The 16,385-nt window shown below is 42.7% G+C and overlaps 2 protein-coding genes across 2 annotated transcripts; one reads left to right on the forward strand and one right to left on the reverse strand.

Moving 5' to 3' along the window:
• The first annotated feature begins 1,043 nt into the window (after nucleotides 1–1,043).
• On the forward strand, nucleotides 1,044–3,724 carry LOC146720050 (uncharacterized). The gene has a single exon (XM_085489098.1). The coding sequence runs from the start codon at nucleotides 1,406–1,408 to the stop codon at nucleotides 3,434–3,436; it is 2,031 nt and encodes a 676-aa protein (XP_085345224.1). The 5' UTR covers nucleotides 1,044–1,405; the 3' UTR covers nucleotides 3,437–3,724.
• Nucleotides 3,725–14,202: 10,478 nt separating this feature from the next.
• LOC146720051 (uncharacterized) lies at nucleotides 14,203–16,161 on the reverse strand. Its single transcript, XM_085489101.1, is given in 2 exon segments — nucleotides 14,203–14,448; nucleotides 14,450–16,161. Coding segments are annotated over 2 exon segments (1,776 nt in total). The 5' UTR covers nucleotides 15,980–16,161.
• Between the last annotated feature and the right edge of the window lie 224 nt (nucleotides 16,162–16,385).

Consider the following 16,385-nt stretch of genomic DNA (forward strand, 5'->3'; position numbering starts at 1 on the left):
AGGGCAAGGGTAAGTCGCGAGGGCACCCGACGCGTAATTTCTCTCGCGGTAAAGGAGAGGATTTCCGGCGTTACCGAAAAGGAAATAATAAAAGAAGCAATACACTCGCTACTAGACGTTATCCGAGAATTGGGCTTGCAATCGATCTCGATCAGTAAAGGCAACGTTGACAATGTAGATTGGAATACGATATATAACCTCTTAATTAAAATACTAGACGAAATCGACATAAGAATATTTATTTGTACGAACGACATAACGGTCCCCGGGAAGGACCAAAGGGAACAAATTCTCGCCGAAAATCATTGTTCCGCGGTAGCAGGACACAAGGGCATCACCAAAACTTACAATAGGATTAAAAAACGCTACACTTGGAGCGGTATAAAAACTGATGTCCAAAATTTCGTCAAAAACTGCCGCGCGTGTCAATTAAAGAAATTGGTTCGCGTAAAAACCAAGCAACCAATGATCCTAACCGACACCCCCGATTCGGCCTTCGAAAAGGTCTCCATGGATATAATGGGTCCCCTCCCAACCACGAAACAAAACAATACGTACATCCTAACTATACAGGACCTGCTAACCAAATACTCCCTTGCGATCCCACTCCGACAAGCAGGAGCGATACAAGTAGCAGAAGCATTTACTAACGACCTTATTTGTACATTCGGCGCGCCAAAAGCGATCCTCACCGACCAGGGCTCACACTTTATAAACAGCCTCATGAGAACAGTAGCCCGAAAATTTAAAATCAAGCAATGTAAGACCACAGCGTACAGACCACAAGCGAATGGATCGGTAGAACGATCACACCAGGTACTCTGGGAATATTTGAAGCAATTTGTTGATAAAAATAGTGAATGGGATCAAATTTTAAAACTAGCATCGTTTTCGTATAATACGAGCGTACATGAGGGTACAAAATACACTCCGTACGAACTCATTTTCGGGAAAATCGCACGGGTCCCCTCGAGCGACCCCGACATCGAAAGCATGACTAACGAAAGCTATACACAATATTTAACCACACTATTCAACAAATTGCGCGATTCCCAAACAGCCGCACGCGAAAACTTAAATAATGCTAAGAATAGAAGTAAGAAATACTACGATAAGAAAATCAATACGCGTAAATTTAAGATTAACGATAGCGTTTATTTACTTAAGGAACCTAACAAAGGGAAATTAGGAGACCAATATACAGGTCCCTATAGGATAATAAAGATACTAGGTAAAAATAACGTTAAGTTAGCTATAAGCAATAGTAAGACTAAAACCGTACATATGGACAAGTTAAAGCCCTCACCACATCAAGCCCCCACCCTTGAAGACCCCCACTCCGAAGACGAATATATCTCGGACGCCCCAACGGAGGACGGGCCAGTAATCAACCAACCACGCTAAGATGAGGACTCTCGCAATTATCCTGGGCATGGCCTTCCTGGCCCCACTATCCAGCGGACTAATCGGATACGACTGTGGAGGACGGGGCCTGAACATCACAACACTCTCCCTCTTAGATATCGAAGAGTGTAAAACCAACAGCATCGAACCTAAGAAGGAGGAAGTCTATATACAACTACTCCAACTCAGTGAATTCGTGCATACTCCTGCCTACCAATGCAAAATCGAAATAGACCGGACTATATTTTACTGCGGAATGCACTCTCATATAGCAGCGGTGCAGAACGGAAGACGGGAGTATATCCACGAAATATCGGCAGATACATGCCGAAAATTGCACGAAACAGGGACCATATCTCTAGGAGTTAACCAGCACATTACTGGGATTAAGCCAAATGCAACAAACCTAAGAGCAATGACACTCGCAGGATCAGTTAAGACAGACGGAAAATGCAGCGGCACCCAGTTCAGCGACGCATACGGTTCATGGGACGACGTGATCGTGCAAGCCTCAGTACGAATCACGATACGACAATTGGAGCTGCCCGTTGGATACAATAACAATGAAGTGATACTTCCATCCGGCACTCGCTGTCCCGTAACGACAGGCGAATGCATTGATGCCGACGGCGCCTCCACCTTCTGGACAATCCTGCCAATTGACAACTGTCACTTTGGACGATACGATGTTCTCTACGAAGGAATAGCATATCGATTGTCGCCCGGCACTCCCCAAGAGGAAGCGCCAACGATTTATACAGTCACGGCGCGTGATACAACCTTCGCATTAGCAAGGACAACCGAGACCAACGTATGCGGATACAACATTTGGCGAACGGAACATCCCAAGCTGTGTATCCTCGAAACGAGGCCCGAACGGACATTCAAAAGCCGTTCCAAGGTCAGAATCGACAACCTCGACATCTTCACATATGTGAATTCAAAATTTATATACGTCGAGAAACACCTGAAAACCCAGCTGACCCAACTATACAAGGATATTATGGAGCAAAAATGTGCACTGGAAAGGCAGATCCTCCTCAACGCACTTTCTCTAGCAAGCATAGCACCTGACGAAATGGCGCAACGAATAATGAAGTCTCCAGGTTATACCGCCATAACTGCAGGTGAAGTTATACACCTCATCAAATGTATACCTGTCAAATGCCGCCTACGACCTACCGAGGAGTGCTACAACGAACTCCCCGTCACTCATCAAAATAAGTCACTCTTCCTCTTACCAAGATCGAAGATACTTACTAAAGCCGGAACATCGAGGGATTGCAATGAACTATTACCAACTCTATACCAAATACACAACACCTGGTATAGACTAACACCGAAACCCGTGGAATCGGTGGCACCGCCTACTATCAGGCCTCTAACCAAACCCTCATGGAAGTACGTAAGCCCGGATTCACTCGCTTCCAGTGGTATCTATACGAACGAAGATCTTGATCGTCTTCGCGACCATATCATGTTCCCCGTGGAAAAACCCTCCATGCTCCACACAATCGCCAGGGGAGCAATGGGACAGGAAATTCCTACAGGCAGTTTCTCCTTGCTAAATTTATTAGACGAGAAATCTCTCGACCGAATAGCGGAAAATACCGGAGCCAGGCTATGGAAGGGATTTATAAGCTTCGGATCCGCCAGCGCCGGAGTACTTGGCATCTTCGTTACCGTACGGTTGATAAAATTAATAATCGACACCCTGATCCATGGGTACGCACTCCACTCGGTGTACGGATGGAGTCTACATCTACTCGGAGCCATTTGGACCTCGGTGACCAACGTTCTCCTACACCTTGGTAGATCAGCGGACGGAGAACAGGACAACGGACGAGAACTGCTACACCAGAAACCCCCTCCAACGAACGAAGAAGAAACACCCTTAACCCTGCCCACACAACAAACCCCTTCGATTAACGAATCAGACAGTGGCAAAGTGTGTGCAAAAACTCACCCTACGAGTGTTCCCCCAATGAAAGATTACGGCGAACTAAATAAATATTTACATAATCAATGTTAAGTTAAGAACCTAATCGTAGCGCATAGAAAACTAAGTCCAAAATGTTGGAACATTAAATTCCAACATTTTTATTTTAAGGGGGGAGGTGTCACGTCCGGCCGTATAAATTTTTTCGTTTACTCCAAGTTCCTTAAACGCTATTTGAAAAGCGCGCCAAGCCGGCCATGACGCTTAACTCCGCCTAGAAACTAAGCGTGGCGCTTCGTAGCGCCTAAGGATCTCCCACCACGGTGAGAGCCCCTACTCCGGAGAGTTCCCCCTCTCCAGGCCGCCGCAGGCCCGAGCCGCCGAAACGAAGGACCTCAGAGCAGTCCCGAATTTTGGCAGTTCTCTGCGCGACACCGAACAGTATAGTCGCACTCCTAAATTCTAACTCTATGTCCAAATTCTAAATCCTAATTCTAATTCTAAAATTCTAACTCTAAGTATAATATTCTAACTCTAAATTCTAAGTCTAAATCTAAATTCTAATTCTAAGTTTTAGTCTCGAATTTTGTACTACTATACGAATAAATCAGTATATTCATGTGTGAAAACTAGTGTTCAGTATTCTTCAAACTTCCACTCCCGTGATAAAATACGATAGCGTTTAAATTTGTCATACGGCGTTTGAATTCAGAATAATTCAAACTGTGTTTGGAGCGGACCACCGCTCATCACAGTCAGAATTAACATTCTCAGCATTTGCCAAAATAAGGAATTGATAGTGAGGTCCGCCGCATATCAACCCTCCTTATTTGAGTAATCATTCAGAGGATGCATCAAATTCAATATGCCTAAGACGCGACGCGCAGGAAGGAAGAATCAATTACGAAAACTAAACCGACTTTATCGCGAATCAGCGACCGAAGAATATTCTCGATTCCTCGGAGTGGAATATCAGGCCGATCCTGAATACGAGAACATTTTCAACATTAAAAATAATAACAACGACAAACTCCTACAGTGGAAGTGCATACCAATAACGTTCCAACCACGACGCCTGCCGCCGCCAAACATCCCAGTGAACGACCCTCGCCGCACGCACTACCTCCAAGTACGAGCCGACACGATCAAGAAAGTGCTACTAAAGGTAAGTGAAATTCACGTTAACCTAAGGAATCGCGCGTGTTAGCAAATTCAGAGACGCTTCTACCACGTGGAAGAGAACATTCTAGAAAAATCTCCGACACATTTTTCCTCTTTTCCATCGTCACTGCGGAAACTATTGTAACGTCCAGACAATTTCAAAACTTCAAACTTTTTCAAAACTTTATTCTTTAATCTATTAGTCATGACAATCTCTAACCTGCATGAAAGACCGGTAATAACGAATATTTAATCACACATATAATTACTCGTAGGTTAAAACATGTCTTCTCACAAATGACGACAGAGTAATAATTCACTTTTAAATTTAATAATATTGATAGCATAAAAGGCATAATTAATAAAGACTCTCTACTCTCGATCATTCGTTAGGAAACATAAACCTGAAATAAGAATAAGCGTGCCTATATTATAACTATTCATAATTCAAGAGACTTAAAAATCGTACACGTAATGCGTAGTAACATTGTATCCGTCACACGTTCGAAAGTACTAAATAAGGATACCATAGTTCGACTATGAATATATAAGTATTTAAAATCCTTATTGATTATTTGTGAGAAAACCTAAAATAAGGTTAAGAACGTATATATATATATATATATGTCAAAGGGTTTGTTCCGAGACACCTTCACGACTCTATATATATATGCCAATCGTATACTTTCACGACACTATATATATATATATCAATCGTATACTTTGACGACACTATTCTCCGGTGATTTCAATGACTGTATAAGACATATGGTATTCTCCGGTGATTTCAACGACAGTATAGGATATAACGTTTGACATATAATACAATTATTTCCTTTTTCTCTCTTGACTTAAATGGATAGTAATTATTTATTTTTTTTGAATAAATTTCGATCTGAATAAATTTCGATTAATAATACAGATCGACTATTACGATATAATATTCATTTCACTAATATTAAATGTATTATTCAATAGTATTAAACTTTAAATATATACGCGATATATATATATTAACACACAAAACTTCTTACAAATACATTTACTTATAATTATAAAACCCAAAGATCTTATACATAGCGCAAAATAACATTATATCCATCGTACGCCCAAAGGAGCCACTACACTAAGAGAAGAATACTATTATTTTCTCTCAGTGCATGTATGAAACCCGCCTTATTACTACCTGAAAATATATATATGTACGTATCGTTTATAACGAAGTATACTAAATAATTAAATAATTATGTATGAAAGCTGCTTTACTATGTGAACTCGGCTTTACTCGCAAGGAAACATCCAGAAGATTCTAGAAGGTTCTAGAACAATAGCGTGATGCAATGCATGATGCAACGCTGAAACACTGTTGCAACCTGCAAGGCCCATTGCAAGCCGCATAGCGATGAGTCACCAGCCACCTGCAAAATCGATTACCAAGAAGAAGATAAGATAAGTCGGAGCGCATAGCGATGAGTCACATACAGCTATCGCTACCGAGAATAGGATAAGGAAAGTCGGAGCGACCAGCGATGAGTCACCTTGAACGCCGCTATCTCTACTAAGAAGCCATCTCTCCGGGACTTAACCGTCGCAATCTCTACCAGGAACAGATTATCTCCGGTACTTCCCCGGCACATCTCTCTTGCCATTGGCTAAGCCACATCGCCCGATGGGAGGAGCGAGCCCCATTTTTGGGTATATAAACCCGGCTCCCGGCACGGAACGGCAGTGATCCACCGAAAGTCGTCAAGTTCAGTACTTCCAACTGCAGTGAATTCGCCATCCATCATCCAAGAGCGATCCCGCCGCAGGCAAGAAGTCACCAACTAAGCAATTACTACGGAGCTCTGAAGACATCGAGACATAGCCGCCATTTCGGACCGAGGTACCGAGGCTCCTCAGCTCTTCAACTCAGAGGGAAGAACACAGTAGCGAAGTGTACCATAGCAAGGCACATAAGACATTGTCTAACCTTGTGAGTATTTAAGCCAGTTCACATATCCCTAAATAGTAAAGCGCGACGGACACTCATTATATTTAATCATTATATTTAATTAATTATTTAACCACTGAATTTCGAACTCAATCTTATTTCGCATTACGAACTCTGAATTTCGAACTCAATCTTATTTCACATTACGAACTCTGAATTCCGAACTCAATCTTATTTCATATTACGAACTCTGAATTTGAATACAGACATAAGCCATATATTACTCTGCGTTTCCGATATTATTCCAATCTACGATTTGCATCTGCATACGTCTGCGTTACAATCGTCGATCTATTTAATATTTTATCCAATACTATTCAATATTATTTAACCGATATCGCATACTTATTCAATCTATTATAATAAATATACTTATGTATTTTATTATATCACTGCTTATTTATATATGTATGTAACCCCGTATCCTACTACCTATTAGCGAATTGAATAACGCTAATTCCTCAGTACACATTAGAATATTATATCCTGTCAGAAGGTAAATTCGCAAATCATCTCAGAGATGCACGTTTAGTAAAGTGAACGTAGCATTAGCCTAATAAGACCAGGACCTGAGAACCCGGAATAACCGGATGTATACCTACCTCTCTATTCTTTTATGCTTTTAATACCTTGCACTTTCCAATAATTGCGAATTACTTTACCACACCGACTGACAGTGATCTTGCATATTGATATTTAAATTTATTTGACAAGTGTACTCCACCTTACCCTATTTGCTACTATTAAAACCATACCCTGTCATAAGGTAAATTCGTTACTACGATTCTGAGATGCACGTTCTGTAAAGTGAACGTCGCATTAACCTTCGGGGACCGGAATCCACGGGCAACCGTACATTTCTTCACCCTTCCCTGCTTACTCTCTCTCTGCTTTACAAACCTAACGAATTACTTTACCAAACCAAATGACAGTGGTCTTAATGATTATTAAAAATAATTAATTCATAATTTACAATTCAATTATTGATGCTTGAAGCTACACGTATTAATACTCTTAATATAGATATTAATACTTATATTCAAACCTCTATTCCTAACTCCTCTATACCCATTAGAGTTATATCCTGTCAGAAGGTAAATTCGCAAATCATCTCAGAGATGCACGTTTAGTAAAGTGAACGTAGCATTAGCCTATTAAGACCAGGACCTGAGAACCCGGAATAACCGGATGTACACCTATCTCTCTATTCTTTCATGCTTTTAATACCCAGCATTTTCCAATAATTGCGAATTACTTTACCATACCAACTGACAGTGATTTTGATATTCATTGATAAATTGTTACTTCAAAGTCTAAGATTTATTTATTCATTAAGAATTACTATTTCAAAGTTTAAGATTTAATTATTAAAGATTGAAACATCAAGTATTAATTTTCTCAACGCAGATATTAATACTCCTATTCAAATCCTTCCTTTTATCCACGTTATTACAAATCCTCATTTAATACAGGTTTATTATAATAATTACTGACATAAGGTTAATTTATTAATAGGTGAAGGGCTTTCTCGCATAAGATTAACCTTTCATCTTTGTTCGCTTTCATTAACGAGTAAATCACGCTACAAACGTGAGTCATATTCAATTATTTCAAATAATAGAACAATCTATCTTTCGATTTATTCATGTAAATTTATTTAACCGTTAGATGGTCTCTCCTTTCCGACGAAGGAATCAGATCGATCGAAACGAGCAGCACCTTCACAGGCTACGCGAACGTAGATCCTCGAAGACCTCTAAATCTAAACGTTCAAATTTATCCAACGCGAATAATCATACAACCTCCCTCTTCAGACGCTTATTCGCCAATTAATAATATTCCTCCATACATTGATTACTCTCACCCTCAATTTCCTGAACAGTCTCATTCAGAATCAAATACTTACTTAATCGATCCAAATCATCAATTTTTAACTGACCCTGATTATTACTTCCATGATCAAACTCAACAATTAGCATCTCCGGAATACGATCCATTTTTACAACCCAATTCTAATATTTTCGAACGAGGACACCGTGGTACTCGCTCCCGACGACGTCAATAATTTCATCCCAGAAGGAGCACAGAATAATTTTAGTTCCTTTATAAACTATCTTAACCAATCTAACGACTCTGAACAGGAGCTCAATAACATTGTAATACAGTTCCAAACTCATCCTGAACCGAGTCAGGACCAGTAGATTTTGTGTCGACATAAAGGATTTATAAATGAATAAACAATTTTTATACTAGTAAAATATCTTTATTTCTTGACCCGACCCGCAGAATTCCTTCTCCATCCGACTTTCTCAATCGAATCTCAAGCTCTCGGCATCCCAGGGTATAGCCGGCCTAGCAGGTTGCCCTAAAAAAGTAGAGAGCAGCTTCTCGAACGTTTACCGAGGTAGACGCAAGAGAAGACCGACTTGTGCATAAGGTGATTTACCGTAAGGTGAATTGCCGGACGTAACACTATAAAAAAAAGGTCGGGCTATAAAACTAGGGTCGACCACCACATGCGGTGCCACTCTCGGAATTCTAACACGGAAAAACGCAAATAGTTCAATCTCTTAAAAATCTTGTGTCTCAAAAAAATAACTTCGTAAATCCGTACAACAAGGTAGTCATTTAAACAATAATCAATTGAGAACACTTTCGATTTACCAACATTACCGACGATATACCGACATACGTTCTTTTACCGACGTTATCGACAATATACCAACATACGTTCTTTTACCGACATTACCGACGATATACCGACATACGTTCTTTTACCAACGGGTTATCGACACCTTACTGGCACCTTACCAGTGTTTTACTGAACAATTACCGACGGTTTTGCCGACGACTACTAACTTCTCGATAACTGCCGGGTTCACCGAAGATCTACGAGCGAATGACGCATTATCAATTCGATTACGCAACAAACACAAATGTGCCCACTCACCCTTAGAGGTATAACTCCTCCTCCAGAAGTTAATCTCTTCGTACCGTTTGAACCCTTATTCTATTGCCAAGTTGGTGTCGGGTACATCCATTTTGAGACTAAGGCAGCTCTCTGCATTTCATGCTACTCCACCTTACCTAGAGTCTCGAAATTACTTTGGACAAGGATTCGGAAGCATACTCTAATCATAGGCGGACACCTATCGGAATAAATTGCGGAGTCTGCAACTTCCGACTTACCCTCACGCGAATCGGTGATTTGTGCGAGCTTTGTCAGTTTACGTACGAAGATTATTTACGCAACCCCAACGACGTTTCGCATAGAGCAATCGACGAAGCTATCTTTATTACAGTAGAGTCACAGGTAGGTCCCTCGCAATAATCCGATCACCTCAGTTCCAGCGCGAATAACCTCAGATCGCGGGTATCCCCGGGGAGAATCGCATAGATTCGCGTACCCGTAATAGCGATCGTGTCTCGTGGAAAAAGCCGAGCTCTGCATTCAAATTTTCGCAGCCGCGACCCCACGAGACGTAACAGAAGAATACTGAACACTAGTTTTCACACATGAATACACTGATTTATTCGTATAGTAGTACAAAATTCGAGACTAAAACTTAGAATTAGAATTTAGATTTAGACTTAGAATTTAGAGTTAGAATATTATACTTAGAGTTAGAATTTTAGAATTAGAGTTAGGATTTAGAATTTGGACTTAGAGTTAGAATTTAGGAGTGCGACTATACTGTTCGGTGTCGCGCAGAGAACTGCCAAAATTCGGGACTGCTCTGAGGTCCTTCGTTTCGGCGGCTCGGGCCTGCGGCGGCCTGGAGAGGGGGAACTTTCCGGAGTAGGGGCTCTCACCGTGGTGGGAGATCCTTAGGCGCTACGAAGCGCCACGCTTAGTTTCTAGGCGAAGTTAAGCGTCATGGCCGGCTTGGCGCGCTTTTCAAATAGCGTTTAAGGAACTTGGAGTAAACGAAAAAATTTATACGGCCGGACGTGACACCTCCCCCCTTAAAATAAAAATGTTGGAATTTAATGTTCCAACATTTTGGACTTAGTTTTCTATGCGCTACGATTAGGTTCTTAACTTAACATTGATTATGTAAATATTTATTTAGTTCGCCGTAATCTTTCATTGGGGGAACACTCGTAGGGTGAGTTTTTGCACACACTTTGCCACTGTCTGATTCGTTAATCGAAGGGGTTTGTTGTGTGGGCAGGGTTAAGGGTGTTTCTTCTTCGTTCGTTGGAGGGGGTTTCTGGTTGTAGCAGTTCTCGTCCGTTGTCCTGTTCTCCGTCCGCTGATCTACCAAGGTGTAGGAGAACGTTGGTCACCGAGGTCCAAATGGCTCCGAGTAGATGTAGACTCCATCCGTACACCGAGTGGAGTGCGTACCCATGGATCAGGGTGTCGATTATTAATTTTATCAACCGTACGGTAACGAAGATGCCAAGTACTCCGGCGCTGGCGGATCCGAAGCTTATAAATCCCTTCCATAGCCTGGCTCCGGTATTTTCCGCTATTCGGTCGAGAGATTTCTCGTCTAATAAATTTAGCAAGGAGAAACTGCCTGTAGGAATTTCCTGTCCCATTGCTCCCCTGGCGATTGTGTGGAGCATGGAGGGTTTTTCCACGGGGAACATGATATGGTCGCGAAGACGATCAAGATCTTCGTTCGTATAGATACCACTGGAAGCGAGTGAATCCGGGCTTACGTACTTCCATGAGGGTTTGGTTAGAGGCCTGATAGTAGGATTTTCGAATTTTTCTTGTTATTCCGATTTTTCGCAAAATTTTGACGGGGGAAAACAAAACGGGTCCGATAGGTTCTTTCTCAATTTCCTATGGATTGGCAACCCTCGCAGAAAGACTGCTGAAGGGCTCGTTTCTTTTACTATCCGCGGTACATTCCTTGCGCTCGGGGTTCCGCTCCGTTTGAAGATCGCAATTTTTTCCCGGGGCTAATAAAAAAAGGTATGCCTTTTGGTTTTTAAGGGGAATTGGGCTCACTCCCCACATCGGGTCATGGTTTTCGGGGATCCAAGGCCCTTCAGGAGGTCGGCAAGTTGAGTTATCTTTCGCACTCTTCGCTTAGGGGGCCATATAGCTCGCCCCGTAACTTTGGGGGGGTTAGGTTTCCCCGGGACAGGGGGGGAAATTTCTTTAGCCGTCTCATCTCGTTAAATTGGAGGGGGGATATTTCGCCGTCAATGGGGGATAGTTAAAGTGCTTCCCGAAAACCCCCTTTTCATAATTGGTTCCCCGTTTGGAATCAGACGCCGTTCGTCGAAAAGGCCCCCGGTGGGGGGAATTTTGCTGGTACGTTTGTTCCCGCGCATGGATTTTCCCCTCCTGCGAATCGTTCTTTTGGGAGCATAGATCGCAATGGGTTTTTGGGTTTGCCCCATTGAGGGGTTTCAAACTTTTTCCATCCCTTTTTTACTCACGGGTTTACTGGGGATGTTTCGGGGTCTTTTCCGAACCTTTTTTTTTTCCGTTCGAACTTTCTTTTGTGTTAAGCACTCGGTTGTTCCGTACCGTTTCCTTGGCGAATTGAGCGCGAATTCTCTATTTCTATTTCATGAGCTTTTTCTCCCTTTTCCCGTGTTTCCACCAAATAACTCGTATCCCCCCGTCCCAAATTTTTTTACTTCGGGGGTCCGGGTGCGAAAAATTTTAAGCAACTCGGCTTTTTCCCCCCGAACACACCTTTAGGGTACGGAAATTTTCATTCCCCCCGGGGTACCCGCGTCTGAGGTTATTGCGCTAAAAGGGTGATCGTTTTGCGAGGGCCTCCTGGACCATTAAAAGATAGTTTTCCGGGGTTGCCTATGCAAACGTCGTTGGGGTTGCGATAATCTCGTAGAAACTGACAAAATCGCAAAATCCCGTTCCTGGGGAAGTCGGAAGTTTTCAATCCGCAATTTTTTTCCCAAATTTTTCCCCATATTAGAACTTCCCCAAAACCTTTCCAAAGTAATTTCGAACCTGGTAAGGGGGGAGAGCGAATGCAAAGCGCCTTAGTCTCAAAAAGGAGTACCCGCCCACTTGGCAAAGAAAAAGGGTTAAACGGTACAAGATTAAAATTCTGGGGGGATTTACCTCAAGGGGGAGGGGGCCTTTGTTTTTTGTTGCTAAAATTGAAAGGTCATTCCTCTAATCTTTGGTAAACCCCGGGGGTTTCGAGAAAATTAGTATTTTTCGGCAAAAACCTTTGGTAAATTTTTGTAAAAACTGGTAAGGTCCAAAGGTGTCAAAACCGTTGGAAAAAAAACGTAGTGGTAATGTCGGAATGTCGGTAAAAAAACGTATTTGGAATTTTTTGAAACGTGGGAAAAAGTAGTCGGGTTTTTCCGGTATTTGGAAAACAAAAAGGGTTTTCAAAGATTTTTTTAAAAGACTCCTTTTGTCGGATTTCTTTTTTTTTTTTTTGAAAACCAAATTTTTAAGAGAGAAATTTTGCTTTTTTTTGTGTTTTAAAATTCCCAAGGGGCCCCGCTGTGGGGGTCGCCCTAGTTTTATACCCCACCTTTTTTTTTTAGTTCCGCGGGCGAGGAAAGGGGAAAAATGGTCGGAGATTTTTCTAGAATTTTTCCTTTCCCCGGGGAGAACTCTCTAATTTGCAACACGCGCGTTCCAGGGTTAAAAGGAATTTCACTTCCTTTTGTACTTTTTTTGTGGTGGCTCTCTTGGGGTAGGGTGGGGCGAGGGTCCGTTCACTGGGATGTTTGGCGGCGGCAGGCGTCGTGGTTGGAACGTTATTGGTATGCACTTCCACTGTAGGAGTTCGTCGTTGTTATTATTTTTAATGTTGAAAATGTTCTCGTATTCATGATCGGCCTGATATTCCACTCCGAGGAATTGAGAATATTCCTCGGTCGCCTGATTCGCGATAAAGTCGGTTTAGTTTTCGTAATTGATTCTTCCTTCCTGCGCGTCGCGTCTTAGGCATATTGAATTTGATGCATCCTCTGAATGATTACTCAAATAAGGAGGGTTGATATGCGGCGGACCTCACTATCAATTCCTTATTTTGGCAAATGCTGAGAATGTTAATTCTGACTGTGATGAGCGGTGGTCCGCTCCAAACACAGTTTGAATTATTCTGAATTCAAACGCCGTATGACAAATTTAAACGCTATCGTATTTTATCACGGGAGTGGAAGTTTTGAAGAATACTGAACACTAGTTTTCACACATGAATACACTGATTTATTCGTATAGTAGTACAAAATTCGAGACTAAAACTTAGAATTAGAATTTAGATTTAGACTTAGAATTTAGAGTTAGAATATTATACTTAGAGTTAGAATTTTAGAATTAGAGTTAGGATTTAGAATTTGGACTTAGAGTTAGAATTTAGGAGTGCGACTATACTGTTCGGTGTCGCGCAGAGAACTGCCGAAATTCGGGACTGCTCTGAGGTCCTTCGTTTCGGCGGCTCGGGCCTGCGGCGGCCTGGAGAGGGGGAACTCTCCGGAGTAGGGGCTCTCACCGTGGTGGGAGATCCTTAGGCGCTACGAAGCGCCACGCTTAGTTTCTAGGCGGAGTTAAGCGTCATGGCCGGCTTTGGCGCGCTTTTCAAATAGCGTTTAAGGAACTTGGAGTAAACGAAAAAATTTATACGGCCGGACGTGACATTTCCCCCCTTAAAATAAAAATGTTGGAATTTAATGTTCCAACATTTTGGAATTTAATGTTCCAACATTTTGGACTTAGTTTTCTATGCGCTACGATTAGGTTCTTAACTTAACATTGATTATGTAAATATTTATTTAGTTCGCCGTAATCTTTCATTGGGGGAACACTCTTAGGGTGAGTTTTTGCACACACTTTGCCACTGTCTGATTCGTTAATCGAAGGGGTTTGTTGTGTGGGCAGGGTTAAGGGTGTTTCTTCTTCGTTCGTTGGAGGGGGTTTCAGGTGTAGCAGTTCTCGTTTGTTGTCCTGTTCTCCGTCCGCTGATCTACCAAGGTGTAGGAGGACGTTGGTCACCTGAGGTCCAAATGGCTCCGAGTAGATGTAGACTCCATCCGTACACCGAGTGGAGTGCGTACCCATGGATCAGGGTGTCGATTATTAATTTTATCAACCGTACGGTAACGAAGATGCCAAGTACTCCGGCGCTGGCGGATCCGAAGCTTATAAATCCCTTCCATAGCCTGGCTCCGGTATTTTCCGCTATTCGGTCGAGAGATTTCTCGTCTAATAAATTCAGCAAGGAGAAACTGCCTGTAGGAATTTCCTGTCCCATTGCTCCCCTGGCGATTGTGTGGAGCATGGAGGGTTTTTCCACGGGGAACATGATATGGTCGCGAAGACGATCAAGATCTTCGTTCGTATAGATACCACTGGAAGCGAGTGAATCCGGGCTTACGTACTTCCATGAGGGTTTGGTTAGAGGCCTGATAGTAGGCGGTGCCACCGATTCCACGGGTTTCGGTGTTAGTCTATACCAGGTGTTGTGTATTTGGTATAGAGTTGGTAATAGTTCATTGCAATCCCTCGATGTTCCGGCTTTAGTAAGTATCTTCGATCTTGGTAAGAGGAAGAGTGACTTATTTTGATGAGTGACGGGGAGTTCGTTGTAGCACTCCTCGGTAGGTCGTAGGCGGCATTTGACAGGTATACATTTGATGAGGTGTATAACTTCACCTGCAGTTATGGCGGTATAACCTGGAGACTTCATTATTCGATGCGCCATTTCGTCAGGTGCTATGCTTGCTAGAGAAAGTGCGTTGAGGAGGATCTGCCTTTCCAGTGCACATTTTTGCTCCATAATATCCTTGTATAGTTGGGTCAGCTGGGTTTTCAGGTGTTTCTCGACGTATATAAATTTTGAATTCACATATGTGAAGATGTCGAGGTTGTCGATTCTGACCTTGGAACGGCTTTTGAATGTCCGTTCGGGCCTCGTTTCGAGGATACACAGCTTGGGATGTTCCGTTCGCCAAAGGTTGTATCCGCATACGTTGGTCTCGGTTGTCCTTGCTAATGCGAAGGTTGTGTCACGCGCCGTGACTGTATAAATCGTTGGCGCTTCCTCTTGGGGAGTGCTGGGCGACAATCGATATGCTATTCCTTCGTAGAGAACATCGTATCGTCCAAAGTGACAGTTGTCAATTGGCAGGATTGTCCAGAAGGTGGAGGCGCCGTCGGCATCAATGCATTCGCCTGTCGTTACGGGACAGCGAGTGCCGGATGGAAGTATCACTTCATTGTTATTGTATCCAACGGGCAGCTCCAATTGTCGTATCGTGATTCGTACTGAGGCTTGCACGATCACGTCGTCCCATGAGCCGTATGCGTCGCTGAACTGGGTGCCGCTGCATTTTCCGTCTGTCTTAACTGATCCTGCGAGTGTCATTGCTCTTAGGTTTGTTGCATTTGGCTTAATCCCAGTAATGTGCTGGTTAACTCCTAGAGATATGGTCCCTGTTTCGTGCAATTTTCGGCATGTATCTGCCGATATTTCGTGGATATACTCCTGTCTTCCGTTCTGCACCGCTGCTATATGAGAGTGCATTCCGCAGTAAAATATAGTCCGGTCTATTTCGATTTTGCATTGGTAGGCAGGAGTATGCACGAATTCACTGAGTTGGAGTAGTTGTATATAGACTTCCTCCTTCTTAGGTTCGATGCTGTTGGTTTTACACTCTTCGATATCTAAGAGGGAGAGTGTTGTGATGTTCAGGCCCCGTCCTCCACAGTCGTATCCGATTAGTCCGCTGGATAGTGGGGCCAGGAAGGCCATGCCTAGGATAATTGCGAGAGTCCTCATCTTAGCGTGGTTGGTTGATTACTGGCCCGTCCTCCGTTGGGGCGTCCGAGATATATTCGTCTTCGGAGTGGGGGTCTTCAAGGGTGGGGGCTTGATGTGGTGAGGGCTTTAACTTGTCCATATGTACGGTTTTAGTCTTACTATTGCTTAT

The sequence above is a fragment of the Nylanderia fulva genome, unplaced genomic scaffold (assembly GCF_048542155.1).
Source record: "Nylanderia fulva isolate GAGA-0341 unplaced genomic scaffold, ASM4854215v1 Scaffold792, whole genome shotgun sequence".
Lineage (NCBI taxonomy): Eukaryota > Metazoa > Arthropoda > Insecta > Hymenoptera > Formicidae > Nylanderia > Nylanderia fulva.